Source organism: Tursiops truncatus, chromosome 7 (assembly GCF_011762595.2).
Source record: "Tursiops truncatus isolate mTurTru1 chromosome 7, mTurTru1.mat.Y, whole genome shotgun sequence".
Classification (NCBI taxonomy): Eukaryota; Metazoa; Chordata; class Mammalia; order Artiodactyla; family Delphinidae; genus Tursiops; species Tursiops truncatus.
Window position 1 is genome coordinate 73,041,360 of NC_047040.1, and position 14,188 is coordinate 73,055,547.

General features: G+C 38.2%; 2 protein-coding genes across 3 annotated transcripts in view; one reads left to right on the top strand and one right to left on the bottom strand.

Annotated features, from left to right (window-relative positions):
- CCDC148 (coiled-coil domain containing 148) overlaps positions 1 to 13,478 on the top strand; it is a 339,783-nt gene extending 326,305 nt beyond the window's left edge. The window contains exon 16 of one of the 2 annotated variants that reach the window (XM_073807692.1): positions 12,601 to 13,478. In XM_073807692.1, coding sequence (XP_073663793.1) covers positions 12,601 to 12,634 — 34 coding nt within the window. In that variant the 3' untranslated portion in view covers positions 12,635 to 13,478. The remainder of the gene's footprint in view (positions 1 to 12,600) is intronic. The other variant, XM_073807693.1, reaches the window with a different exon arrangement.
- Positions 1 to 14,188, bottom strand: part of UPP2 (uridine phosphorylase 2) — a 42,613-nt gene that overhangs the window by 15,399 nt on the left and 13,026 nt on the right. The window contains exons 3-4 of the mRNA XM_019922292.3: positions 9,616 to 9,774; positions 2,615 to 2,729 (exon numbers count right to left, since the gene is read on the bottom strand). Coding sequence (XP_019777851.2) covers positions 2,615 to 2,729; positions 9,616 to 9,774 — 274 coding nt within the window. The remainder of the gene's footprint in view (positions 1 to 2,614; positions 2,730 to 9,615; positions 9,775 to 14,188) is intronic.

Sequence of the window (14,188 nt, forward strand, 5' to 3'; positions counted from 1 at the left end):
ACTTGAGAAACCATTTTCTGCCAACTGTTATTCTCCTGGCCTGGTGTGTTCCCTCATCCTCCCACACACACTTTCATCAGACCAACTTCAACTCATTCTTCTGGTGTCAGCTTAAGTCACTTCCTTCAAAAGATCTGAATCCACAGAGGGGGGAAAAATTAAAAGGCAACACAGATACATTACATTCAATTTTCCCAGGTCCAGCTTTTGACCTAGTTTTTGACCCGTTCTGATTCCTGTTTAGAGCCTGGATGAGGGGATATATATTGATAGGGCCCTAGACTCTCTCTCTGTCCTAATAGTCATCATATTTTTTGTAATTACTCATTTGTTTGTCTATTGCCCTGATAAAACATAGGCTCTATGAAGGCAAGAACAGTGTCTGTCCACTGTTGTCTCCCCAGTAGCATTGTGCCTATCACATTATAGGTATTCCAATAAAAATTTTTTGAATGAGTGAATGTTTCCATAGAGATGCCATAGACAGAGATCTGCAAACTACAATCCATGGGCCAGATCCAGCCCATCTTTGTAAATAGAGCTTTATTGGAACACAGCCACATTCATTCATTTGCATATTTTCTATGATTGCTTCCACACTCTAATGGCAGAGTTGAGAAGTTGCAACAGAAACCGTATGGCCTGCAAAGCCTAAAATATTTACTGTCTGACCTTGTATAGAAAAAATTTACCAACCCCTACCATAGCACATAGCCATATCCTTCTGGGTTCTTAATAAATTCCAATGTGGATCAACATGGGGTTAATTTAGAAGATCCAGCTAGAGCCCCAAGGTAGGCTCTGATGATAGAGCCTCGGTGAGTCAGATACTTTTTAAAGAAATCAAACAAGTATCTTCTTGAATTATTCACAGTGTCCTAAAAACAGGAAAGTGACTGAGAAGGAAGTTGAAAATGTGGAAATCAAAAATGAAGTTATTCACATGACATCCTAATATTTAGATGTATTAGAGCATTTATATCCCAGTTAAAGTCTCTTAAAGGCCAAGGCACTGTTTATTTGAGTACCTCATCATAATGAAGTTTTGTTGGCTCATCTAAAGAGTGGTAACATCCGCAAAAAAAACAAACAAAAAAAACCCCAACAAGCTACACCTCCTTCATCTCCAAATCAAAGTTTTTAAAACAAAACAAACACATCTTACTGATAAGCTAAGAGTTCTTAATGAGAACAGAACTTCAAAATGATGGATAATCCACAACAGCACATTGCTTTAATTTCCCACAATTCATAGACCTTCATTGTGCTACATGGGCTATATGTATCATGTTACCATCAAACAAAAGACCTAGAATCCATGACCATGAGCTGGATGGTCAGCAGGTTGCTTTGCCCACACTGGACACTTGTTAATATCAAGGGGCAACCACAGCAGTCAGGGTGGTACATTGCATGGGCATGGGCTATGCAGACAGATCCTTGTATCCCACAACTCAAGAATTATGAGCAATCTTAATAACAGTGTTATCCATTTCATCCCCAAATGCATCATTCCCTACTATTGCTTATTTGGGATAATATTGGATAAACAACAGTCCAGAAGGATGCCTGATCTAATAATGATTGCTAACATTCTCCTTCTCTTTCTGGATGGACATCCATAGATGTCCTTCTTTAATCCATCTGTGAGGGCCTTGGCTGGACTTTATTCCTGTACCACAGCTGTGGAAAGGGCATGATATTTTTGAACGTGTTTGTTTCTAGTGAAGCATGACTTAGCCACCTGTGTAATTCTAAGACCAAAATCTCAGCCTTTTTTTTTTTTTTTATAATTCCCATTCAGTCCTGTCACTCTGTCAACCAAACATTTCCAGTTACAATGCCCTGTCTGTATTTGCATTTGGTGACATAGTAGAATCATCCCCTCACAAGATCTGCTCCTGAAGAAGAGGTTGAAAAAGAAGAAGGTCTCCACAGAACTTTACCTCAGCCCAGGGTAGATGTATAAACAAGGCTCCTGACTAGCTGCCTGACCAGCCAAGGAAGAAGGGAGGAGAGGAGGCTCTGAGAAAACCTTAGGAAGCATCACCCAACTCTTCCCTAAAAGCCTGGCCTGATCTCTTCTGCTGTGTTGGTGAGGAAAAGACCCAGCCAAGAAAAGGGTAGTCACTGACATGAGGTAAAAGCAATGTTTTCCTAAGAGCTATTGATGTCTGCTTACTTAGCTGATAAACAAGGCAAATCTTAGTGATTTATTTCTTTTACTTGAGAGCACTTATAAAATTCCTAAGCTTCAAAATCTATTCGAACCCTCAAAACTTACTCTTATCCTCAAAACATATTTCCTAGCAAGTTTCCACTCCTCCCCTTAAGAACACCTAAGTCCATCTGGGCAGTGGGCTGTGGGATGTCTCACTCCAGGTTTCCATGCAGGGAAAAAGAGAAAGATTATATACACATGCATTTCCTTAAATTCTTAAAATTTTCTTTAAATTTAAATTTCTCAATTGCCTCAAGCCCAGCCCCCTGACACTTTTTAGCCCATCCGAATTTCTTCTGGGCTCTGAGTACGTTGGTGTGTTACCACACCAATAGCTTACCCTGTATGGAACAACCACTTGGATTTAATAGTATATAAATCAATCCATCTCACCTATTCCCCCTGATGTACCAATTCTGATAATGGTAACGTCACAGCACCGGGCATGGTACAGTAATTTAATGAGTTCATGAAGCATAATAGAAATGGAGGGGATGCCCATGCCATGCTGTGGAGAGAAAAGGGAAAGTCATTATACATCTTGCAGAATGATAACACACACAGGACATATTTACTTCCTTCATTACAAGTTAACAGCCCTCAGGTAAATTTACATAATCATTATGACTTTGCCATAGCTGAGGAAAACGTAAATCAGCTCTAACCGACGCCCACATGACATGCTGATAGATGGGTCCATCTGTGACGATGAAAGAGAGACATCTCCCTGTCAGTTAAACTGAGTTCAGCCCTCATTGTCAAGAGCAGAAGGTGGGGGTGGCGTGGTGTACTGGTGTGTCAGGGCAGTGCCATTTCTCAGTTCCCCACTGGGCTCTTCACAGTGAGTTTTGAAAAAGAGCTCTTTGCAAGATTGACTTGATTTTGAGGAAATATAGATTTGGCTACCATGTATTTAGTCCTTTTCCACTATACTAAATGAAAGAGTAAATCCATCTCATTACTCTCATGTGTCCTTGTTCATTTGTTGATAATTCTGTTGAGCTCTGAAAGGCACAAGGGTAGAGATGTGGGTTACATCTACACCTAACAATTTGGAGTATATAATGGATACACATTCAGTATATAGATCATGACTGCAACTCTAGTCTTCCTCAGCATTTGGAAGAGTAGAATCAATGTCACAGAATAAGGGTCAACACAGGTTAGAGGATTTGGCCACTCCTGGTGGTTACAATATGTTCTAATAACGCTCCAGAAAGGTCCTCCATGCTGGAATCTGTAGTAGCTAGAGCTAAGTTTAGAATGGGTGTCTATTTCATTCTTAATATAACACGAGAGAGTCAAATGTGGTCTTCAGTATTCTACTCTTGGGCACAAAGACTTTGTGTGCAGAAAAGCACCAGGGGCATCTTGGCAGTTAGGTGATGGCTGACACTAATTCTTCATTAACAAATCTAGAAAACTATTACAGCCATGACCACAATATTTTCACCTGAGTTCCCTTCTTCTCACTATCAAGAATATTAAACTATGGAAACTTTGAACCTCTGGGTTTCCCATTTTTGGTTGCCATGGAACATGTTCTGACTTCCAAATGCATTGTAAGTCTCCTAGAGGCTATCAATCAAACCGGTATTAGTTGTATGTCCAAGATTCAGTAACACAATAGTACTGCGGGACTTTAACACCTCACTTATACCAATCGACATATCATCAAGACAGAAAATTAATAAGGCAACACAGATTTAAATGACACAATAGACCAGATAGATTTAATTGATATTTCTAGGACATTTCATCTGAAAACAGCAGATTACACTATCTTCTCAAGTGCACTGGTAACATTCTCCAGGATAGATCACATCTTGGGTCACAAATCAAGCCTCGGGAAATTTAAGAAAACTGAAATAATATCAAGCATCTTTTCCGACCACAACACTATGAGATTAGAAATAAATTACAGGGAAAGAAATGCAAAAAACACAAACACATGGAAGCTAAACAATACGTTACTAAATAACCAAGAGATCACTGAAGAAATCAAAGAGGAAATCAAAAGATACCTAGAGACAAGTGACAATGAAAACACGACAGCCCAAAACCTATGGGGTGCAGTAAAAGCAGCCCTAAGAGGAAAGTTTATAGCAATACAATCCGACCTCAAGAGCCAAGAAAAATCACAAATAAATAATCTAACCTTACACCTGAAAGAACTAGAGAAAGAAAAAAATAAAACCCAAAGTTAGCAGAGGGAAAGAAATCATAAAGGTCAGAGCAGAAATAAATGAAATACAAACAAAGAAAACAATAGCAAAGATCAATAAAACTAAAAGCTAAGTCTTTGAGAAGATAAACAAAATTGATAAACCTTTAGCTAGACTCATCAAGAAAAATAGGGAGATGACTTAAATCAATAAAGTTAGCAATGAAAAAGGAGAAGTTAGGACGGACACCGCAGAAATACAAAGCATCATAAGAGACTACTACAAGCAACTCTAGGCCAATAAAATGGCATGGACAGAAATGGACAAATACTTAGAAAGGTGTAACATTCAAAGACTGAACCAGGAAGAAACAGAAAATATGAACAAACCAATCACAAGTAATCAAATTGAAACTGTGATGAAAAATCTTCCAACAAACAAAAGTCCAGGACCAGATGACTTCACAGGTGAATTCTATCAAACATTTAGAAAAGAGCTAACACCCATCTTTCTCAAACTCTTCCAAGAAATTGCAGAAGAAGGAACACTCCCAAACTCACTCTACGAAGCCACCATCACCCTCATTCCAAAACCAGACAAAGATACTACAAAAAAAGAAAGTTACAGAACAATATCACTGATGAATATAGATGCAAAAATCCTCAACAAAATACTAGCAAACAGAATCCAACAACACATTAAAAGGATCATACATCATGATCAAGTGGAATTTATCCTAGGGATGCAAGGATTCTTCAATATACAAAAAATCAATCAATGTGATACACCATATTAACAAATTGAAGAATAAAAACCATATGATCATCTCAGTAGATGCAGAAAAAGCTTTTGACAACATTCAACACCCATTTATGATAAAAACTCTCCAGAGAGTGGGCATAGAGGGAACCTACCTCAACATAATAAAGGTCATATATGACAAACCCACAGCAAACATCATTCTCAATGGTGAAAAATGGAAACCATTTCCTCTAAGATCAGGAACAAGACAAGGATGTCCACTCTTGCCACTATTATTCAACATAGTTTTGGAAGTTCTAGCCATGGCAATCAGAGAAGAAACAGAAATAACAGGAATACAGACTGGAAAAGAAGAAGTAGAACTGTCACTGTTTGCAGATGACATGATACTGTACATAGATAATCCTCAATATGCCACCAGAAAACTACTAGAGCTAATCGATGAATTTTGTAAAGTTGCAGGATACAAAATTAATGCAAGAAATTTCTTGCATTCCTATGCATTAACAACAAAAGATCAGACAGAGAAATTAAGGAAACAATCCCATTCACCATTGCAACAAAAAGAATAAAATACCTAGAAATAAACCTACCTAAGTAGGTAAAAGACCTGTACTCAGAAAACTGTAAGACACTGATGAAAGAAATCAAAGATGACACAAACAGATGGAGAGATATACCATGTTCCTGGGTTGGAAGAATCAATATTGTGAAAATGACTCTACTACCCAAAGCAATCTACAGATTCAATGCAATCCCTATCAAACTACCAATGGCACTTTTTACAGAACTAGAACAAAAAATCTTAAAATTTATATGGGGACACAAAAGACCCCGAATAGCCAAAGCAATCTTGAGGGAAAAAGTGGTGCTGGAGGAATCAGACTCCCTGACTTCAGACTATACTACAAAGCTTCAGTAATCAAGATAGTATGGTACTGGCACAAAAACAGAAATATAGATCAATGGAACAGGATAGAAAGCCCAGAGATAAACCCACACACATATGGTCAACTAATCAGTGACAAAGGAGGCAAGGATATACAATGGAGAAAAGACAGTCTCTTCAATAAGTGGTGCTGGAAAAACTGGACAGCTACATGTAAAAGAATGAAATTAGAACACTCCCTAACACCATACACAAAAATGAACTCCAAATGGATTAAAGACCTAAATATAAGACCAGACACCATAAACCTCTTAGTGGAAAACATAGGAAGAACACTTTTTGACATAAACCACAGCAAGATCTTTTTTGACCCACCTCCTAGAGTAATGGAAATAAAAATAAACAAATGGGCCCTAATGAAACTTAAAAGCTTTTGCAAAGCAAAGGAAACTATAAACAAGACGAAAAGACCACCCTCAGAATAGGGGAAGATATTTGCAAATGAATCAATGGACAAAGGATTAATCTCCAAAATATATAAACAGCTCATGCAGCTCAATATTAAAAAAACAAACCCAATCCAAAAATGGGCAGAAGATCTAAAGAGACATTTCTCCAAAGAAGACATATAGAGGGCCAAGAGGCACATGAAAATCTTCTCAACATCACTAATTATTAGTGAAATGCAAATCAAAACTACAATGAGGTATCACCTCATACCGGTCAGAATGACCATCATGAGAAAATCTACAAACAACAAATTCTGGAGAGGGTGTGGAGAAAAGGGAACTCTCTTGCACTGTTAGTGGGAATGTAAATTGATGCAGCCACTATGGAGAATAGGATGGAGGTTCCTTAAAAAACTAAAAATAGAATTACCATATGATCCAGCAATCCCACTACTGGGCATATACCCAGAGAAAACCATAATTCAAAAAGAGTCATGTACCAATATGTTCATTGCAGCACTATTTACTATAGCCAGGTCATAGAAGCAACCTAAATGCCCATTGACAGATGAATGGATAAAGATGTGGTACGTATATACAAGGGGATATTACTCAGCCATTAAAAGGAATGAAATTGGGTCATTTGTAGAGACGTGGATGGATCTAGAGACTGTCATACAGAGTGAACTATGTCAGAAAGAGAAAAACAACTATTGTATATTAACACATATATGTGGAATCTAGAAAAATGGTACAGATGAACCGGTTTGCAAGGCAGAAATAGAGACACAGATGTAGAGAACAAACGTATGGACACCAAGGGGGGAAAGCGGCCGGGGGTGGAGTTGGTGGTGGGATGAATTGGGAGATTGGGATTGACGTATATACACTAATATGCATAAAATAGATAACTAATAAGAACCTGCTGTTTAAAAAAATAAAATAAAATTCAAAAAAAAATGAACAATGCTAAAGGAAAAAAAATAAGTAAAAATGATAAACCCCCCCAATAAAGACAGCAATTAATCAGTTAAATAAAAGCAAGTACAATATCAACAAAGAGAAACAAATAAAACTTATATTCTATCACCCATTGACAAAATAATACCAAAACATTAGAAAAAAATGATCTGAATTGATACATGAAATACACACAAAACAGCTGTTATAGCAGACTATTTGAAGAATAGAGAAAATTTGAAGGAAACTTTAGAGAGTTACATACATACATACACACACATGCATACAAGTATAGATGATAGATGGAAGGATAAAGAAAGAAGGAAAAAAAGAGAAAGAAGGAAAAGAAAGAAAGAAAAAGGAAGGAAGGAAGGAAGAGAAAGAGAGAAAGAAAGAAAGAAATCAGATAGATGGGTAGATACATACACAAAAGATGGAAACATGTATATCAGTAATTCTGAATATGGCTACAGTTCCTTATTCGCATTTTTCTGTATTTTTTAAGTTGATCAAAATTAAAAACATTACTTAATCAAAAAAAATGTATATCCAAGATTAACAAGACTGGACTCTACCACTAATGAATAAACTCTCTAAATCTCATTTCCTCAATTGTATATTAAGAAAATGAACCATTATTTAATCTATTAGGTTCCTCCTAAATCAGATATTTAATAGGTTTATGATTATCACTTAATATGTGTCACGGTGATAAAATGACAAATGGGCTTGTATGTTTCTGCTAGACTCTCTCTCTTTCTCTCTTTCTCTGTCTCGCTCGCTCTCTCTCTCTCTCTCTCACACACACACACACACACACTCCTCAGCAGCTGCTGCAGAGGAAGAATTTTCAAAGAAGTGGTCTCAACTGGAAATCCTCTTTCTGCCTAGTGAGACTCATTTCTAATTGTCTGACCCCTCTGGACATGATGCATATTTCAGTTCTTTTTCCCTGATGGACAGCAGGATCAGTCTACTGCCATTTTTATATCTTACTCTGAAGTTTTACTACTTGTTTATGATAGTTTCACATTTTTATAAATTTTACTTTTCTGTCCTTACCCATTTATTGTGCAAAGAAAAGGACAAAGAGTTGTAGTCTAAAAGTCAAGCAAAAGTTAGCAAGACAAAATGTGCCAAGATCTGGGGATACTCAGTTTCTTTCTAATGTAGCTTTCTGTAATTGTTGAATGAACAAATGAACGAATGGATTCTCCCATGTGAGCCCAAAGCAGGTTTCATGTATTTTGTCCCAGAGGGGAGACCAACTTGGCTGTCCCACCGGTGTTGCATAATTTTCCCTTCTTCGGTCTAGGCTTCCAGCCATGATCATCCATCCTTCCATCTCCACGTGCTATAGGGCAATTGATAGTTATTCCCCGGTGCGGGAGTCACATATAATCCAGCTCCTTAGAATTATCACATCTCTGCAGTGGATTCTTCCCTTGTCACCTGGCATGCTTAGCTGTGCCCCTTATGAGGGCTGCAGTGTACAGATATGTACAGACTCAGAGCTATTGTTTCAGAATACAGCCCTGTGGCAGAGAGACCCACTTGGAAGGCAAGCTGGGTGCACACGCATGTACGTTCCGCTAAGTGTATGCTATCCTGAGTCCAAGAGGGAAACGGTCTCTGTGTTCCCTAAAATTGCAAGTCATTCCACTTTCATATTGTCTCAGGACACTGTGTGTCCAGAGCTGTTAACATATTCTAAATACAGGAAAGCAGTTTGCAAGAGCTCCATGGAAATGTATTAGCAGCTTTTCAGTGAGCTTATTACAGTGTTAAATGGCACAACTTGGGTAATCCTGAAAATTGGCCCCTGTGTACTAAAAGCCCAACATTCCCAAAGCTGGATAAAGGGTAGAGGAGAAAAAATTGCTGGTGGCTTATTAATCAGTTACAAGCTAAAGAGAGGAAATGTGCTTTGAGGGTTTTTTCTCCTAACTTGCATAGCTAAGTGGTAACTAATAAAGCAAACCAAAGTAGCACTGAATGTTATTTTCTGCCCCTAGGACTTTTTCCAACTATGAATGTCACACCTGGACACTTAATTTATTGTGTGAAAATGCAAAGCAGGAGGGGAAAAAGAACTCCTGTATTTGGAAGTTCCCACTTTCTTTTGCTAGCTTGTGATGACTATGTGACGTGCAGCCATTGAGTACTTACACTGATAGAGAGCACGGGACCAATTTTGTACATACAATATCTGTCAGTCCCGGCACAGATGTCCTTAACGTCTTCTTCACTGTCTTCCAATCTGAGTTCCTTGTGCATAAACAGTGCAAATGCTTTCATTCTGTTAGGGCTTCCACCAACGCAGACAAACTGTTAATAAAAATAAACAATAACCTGCCTTAGTAACTGGGATAAAAAGCAAGGGTCAGCTTTCAACTTTAATGTTTTTATTTTTCAATTATATTCTTAAGGGTATATGTAGATGTTATGGGTTATGTTCATGAGTTAACTAATTGGCATCATTACCCGGTAAATAAGGCAACCAGAAACATAGTTTATGTACATAATTAGTAATGAAAAAGATAATCACAAAATCAAAATAAGTGTTGATTTTGTTCAGGTGGGTGTTTCCTGGTGTTTTTGTCATGGTGAACATCAAGAAGCATCTTAAGTGGACATAGGCAGCTTATTGTTGGGCATTAGCGGGCTATAGACTTAATGTGTCAATTCCGAGGACATGGAAATACATAACATGAGAACTATAAGTTTAGATGTGTTTTCTGATTCCACATTCCCAATCATACGTTTTTATTATAAAATGTACTATGTTAATTTAAAGCTTTAAAGAAAACACATCAAGACTTTCCAACTTCTCATTCAGAAGACATTTTCATGGAACAAGCCTTATCATTGTAGACTAGAAATCTCACTACGGTATTTCTTCATTTCCAACAATTTGGTTTTATTTTTGTCTTATTCACATTTTAACATCTCTGAAATTACAATATGGATTGTAGTCAAGGGTGTCAAATCTAATAAAATATGGTAATAAAATTGTCTGGTGGTTGCTTGTGCAATAGCCTCTTAGGGGTACATCAGTCCCAGGGATGGGAGAGGTGGATATCAGAGAGAGGATGGACATGGCCTAAGAGCAGCGTGGATGAGCAGCCAGACTGGTGGGGACCAGGGCTCAGCAGTGGGGAGGAGGAGTGGCAGCAGATGTCAGAGACCCGAGGAAGCACAGCCCACAGAAAGGTGCCAGGTGCAAAGTCATTCTGGAATCTGAGCTGAGCAGTGAGGTGCACAGAGTCTGAAGAGGCTCCAAGTCAGAGAGATAAGGCAACACAATGGTTTAAGGACTAACCTTTGAGGTTAGAGAAGCCTGGCTTTGCACCCCAACCCTGTATCTGATTAAGTAGTTTGTTCAGTGTTATACGTGTAATCTCTACGTGCCTCAGATTATCACCTCCAAAATAGAAACAAACAAACAAACAAAAAAACCGTAGTATCCTTCAGAGGGTTTTTGTGAGGATAAGATGAGATTGAACATGATAGGGGACAAAGCCAGGCACTTTCTGAGTGGTCAACAAATGGCAACTTCCGTTTTTCATATCATAGAGCAATTTCCTGGCCCTGCTTTTGAGCTTGCTTATTTGTTTCTGTATTTTTGGAATTTAGTGCAAATGAAACTAGTTCAAATCCAGTAAGGAAAAGGCAGCTGGTAGTGCCTGACTGATGTGGGCAGCATTAGGCAGAGCTTCAGAAGGATTGCCAGTGAGGCCCCTCACAAGGATAAAGAGTATCTGCCCAAGGAAATAACTAACTGAGGTTGTAGAATTAGGTGCCCGATTCACAATTTACTGTGAGTATTGGGTGGTCTCATTACATGATGCATTTTGTTTCCATTTAGCAATAATTCCTATGCCACCCTCATTCTCGATGGTGGGATGTAATTATCCTTTTATCCAGGCCCTCTGCCTCTCTTCTACCCTCATTATTATCTTTTCTGTGTCTTCTTATGAGTTTCTCTGTTGGGGCCTAAAGTTGGTAATGAACTGCAATGAAAGTTAGCCATCAAGGCTGAGTAGCAAAGAGGATAAGACCATGGTCTAAGGTAAGTTTTTAAATTAGCATTGATTATTTGTGAAATATTCCCCTCTGTTCGTATGGACAGTTAAGACTTGGCTCAAGATCCAAGTACAAGGAGGTCATTTTTGTTGTTGTTATTTCCTTTTTACAAAATACAGTAGTTTGAAAATAACCTCAGTGTGCGGTGCCAGTAAATGTAAATTACAACTATTCAGATTGACCATAAAACCAAAACAGATGTTGGAATAGCTTGTGGTTTGAATTCTTCTTTGAACTTAGATATTGCTGTAATCAACAGGAATTTCTGAATGTTTCTGGAGACATAAAGATGATAAGTGTAGACAAAAGCGTTTTTGTTCTTGAAGACTTACTTCTAAATCAGACCTACTAAATATCACCTATTGACACAATTTTCAGTCTGGCTGCTTTGACGAGGAGTAAAATATGGCTGAAGACCACCAACCAACAATGACTTTAAGTGACACTTTCTGTGATTTATGTCCCCCCCAAAAAATTATCATTTGTCCTGGTTTTATCAAAGAAGATAGAAATGTCTTGGGAAGGAGTCTGAAGCATTACAAAACTATGTTAAGGACTTTGCCTAAAGACTGCCAGAATGAACTCACTTTCAAATATGCCTAGTGTCTTGAAAGACTTAGCTTTGCCATGTTGTATTTATCTGGTCCTACTGCAGTATATGTATTTTGTCTGTTAATAAAGGAGTATAGAGACTTAAAATACATATTACATAGTATTGTAAGATAATGCTTTTCCATGTTACTTGAGATTTCTAGGGAGAGATTGGAGGGTACCAGTTAGTGATCTTATAAAAGATATATTTGGAGGTTGAATTTGAGTAGATAACTTCTAAAGATACTCCACTATATTTTTCAACTGATTGATTGATTCAAGTCTATATGACAAAAGACATTAGCTGTTTACCAAACTCTTCCCCCTTCTTTCTGGGCACACTACTAAACTCAACTTCCCAGCCTCCTCTTCAGGTAGATGAGACCATATGCCTGAGTTCCAGCTACTAGAATGTGAACAGAAATGGTGTCGCTTCCAGTTCTAACACATAGAAATCTCCCATTGGTGATCCTGTAGATTGTCTTCTGTTTGTCTGCTGAATGGGCGCTGACACCCAGTGAAACTTTGCAAGGCACTCCTTGAAGATGACAGAGCAACAAGATAGAAGGAGCCTGGGTCCCTAATCACCAGTTGGAAGAAAGCCACTGATTGACCAGGAGCACCCACTTGGTACTCAGTGTGAGTGAGAAACAAACTTACATTGTGTTAAGCCACTGATATTTTGAAGTAGCAACTAACAAAACCTTTTAAGTACAGTAAGTAAGAAAATGAATAAAATAGGAATGGTTGTCAGAATCTTTAAGATTTAAAATTTTACACACCCAGAGTTCTCCTTTTCTTTGAAGATAGTGCTGTTAATAATGATTATCATCTCTGTGAAGACAAGGCTGAGTTTTCAGGTACTGATGGATTATGTCCTCTCTTATTAGCTAGAATTGCTACCCTGGGATTTAAGGGAGTTGAGAAATTGAACCTAGCATGTTCTTATTCAAAGATAAGAACGTAACTGGAAGGAGGCAAGTTTCTGAGAAGAGCATCTATAAATATAAGTCAGGCTTTACCTGTTGCCTCTAAAGAATAGGTTAAACAGCCAATTCTGATCATTTGGAACTACGTTACCTGCTCCCCAATCTACACCCCCACACACACACACACACTTTTGCCTCCTATCCATCAAAATGGCCCAATCAATAGAGTTGTTCTCTAGTAGAAAAAAATGAGTTCTAAACCAGAGCATGTCTTTTTATCCAAAAGAGAATCTATTGAAATTGTCCACAGCCAGGTGGATTATGAGCTTATAAGGTTGGATAGTGGTTATGATGAAGTATGAGAATAAGTGCTGATAAAAATCTAGGCAGGTAGAGGAGAGACAGATACCTAGATATGTAAATTATAGATCACTTTCTATCTCAAAAACATCAGTCTATTTAGTTATTAATTAGATGTTCATGTTAGTTTATTAATTATGATAGATCATTTAATTAATCAGAATTATCCTTATGTAAGGGTCCTGGAAAAGTCATTGTGAAGCATGAACCTCAAACCTAACATTTGAATTCAGGTAAAGTCCAATTAATGAGTATCAAAGACAGCCTTGATCAATTTACTCTTGGAGCATAAACATCAGAAACAGCAGTAGGAAGAGATGAAAAGATGAAGCAAAAGATTGAGGGAAGGCCATGAAAGAGCAAAGAGCTGCTGACTGCAGAGGAGTAGGGAAATGGGCGGGTCACATCAGATAAGCCCACACCATCACACCTGTGCCCTAGGAAAGATGGGAGGGGGAGGGAGCAATGTAGCCCCTACTGTTAATGAATATCATAGATTTATTTCTTCTCCTCCCCACCCTGCCACCCTTCCTTCCTTCTCCTCCTCCTCCTTCTTTGTCTAGCTAACCGCCTCCTCCTCTTCCTCCCCTTTCTTCAATGCCCCCTGTCAATTAATAGACTATTCTCAGTTATGATGACTCAAAAAGCCCAGCTAGTGCAGTGGGCAAGAACCCTGGAAATTGGACTTAGAAGAATTTGGTCCAAGTCCTAGCTCTGCCACTATATGGTGTAATTTGTTAACCACCTTTGACCACTCTGAATTCAATTTCCTTGTT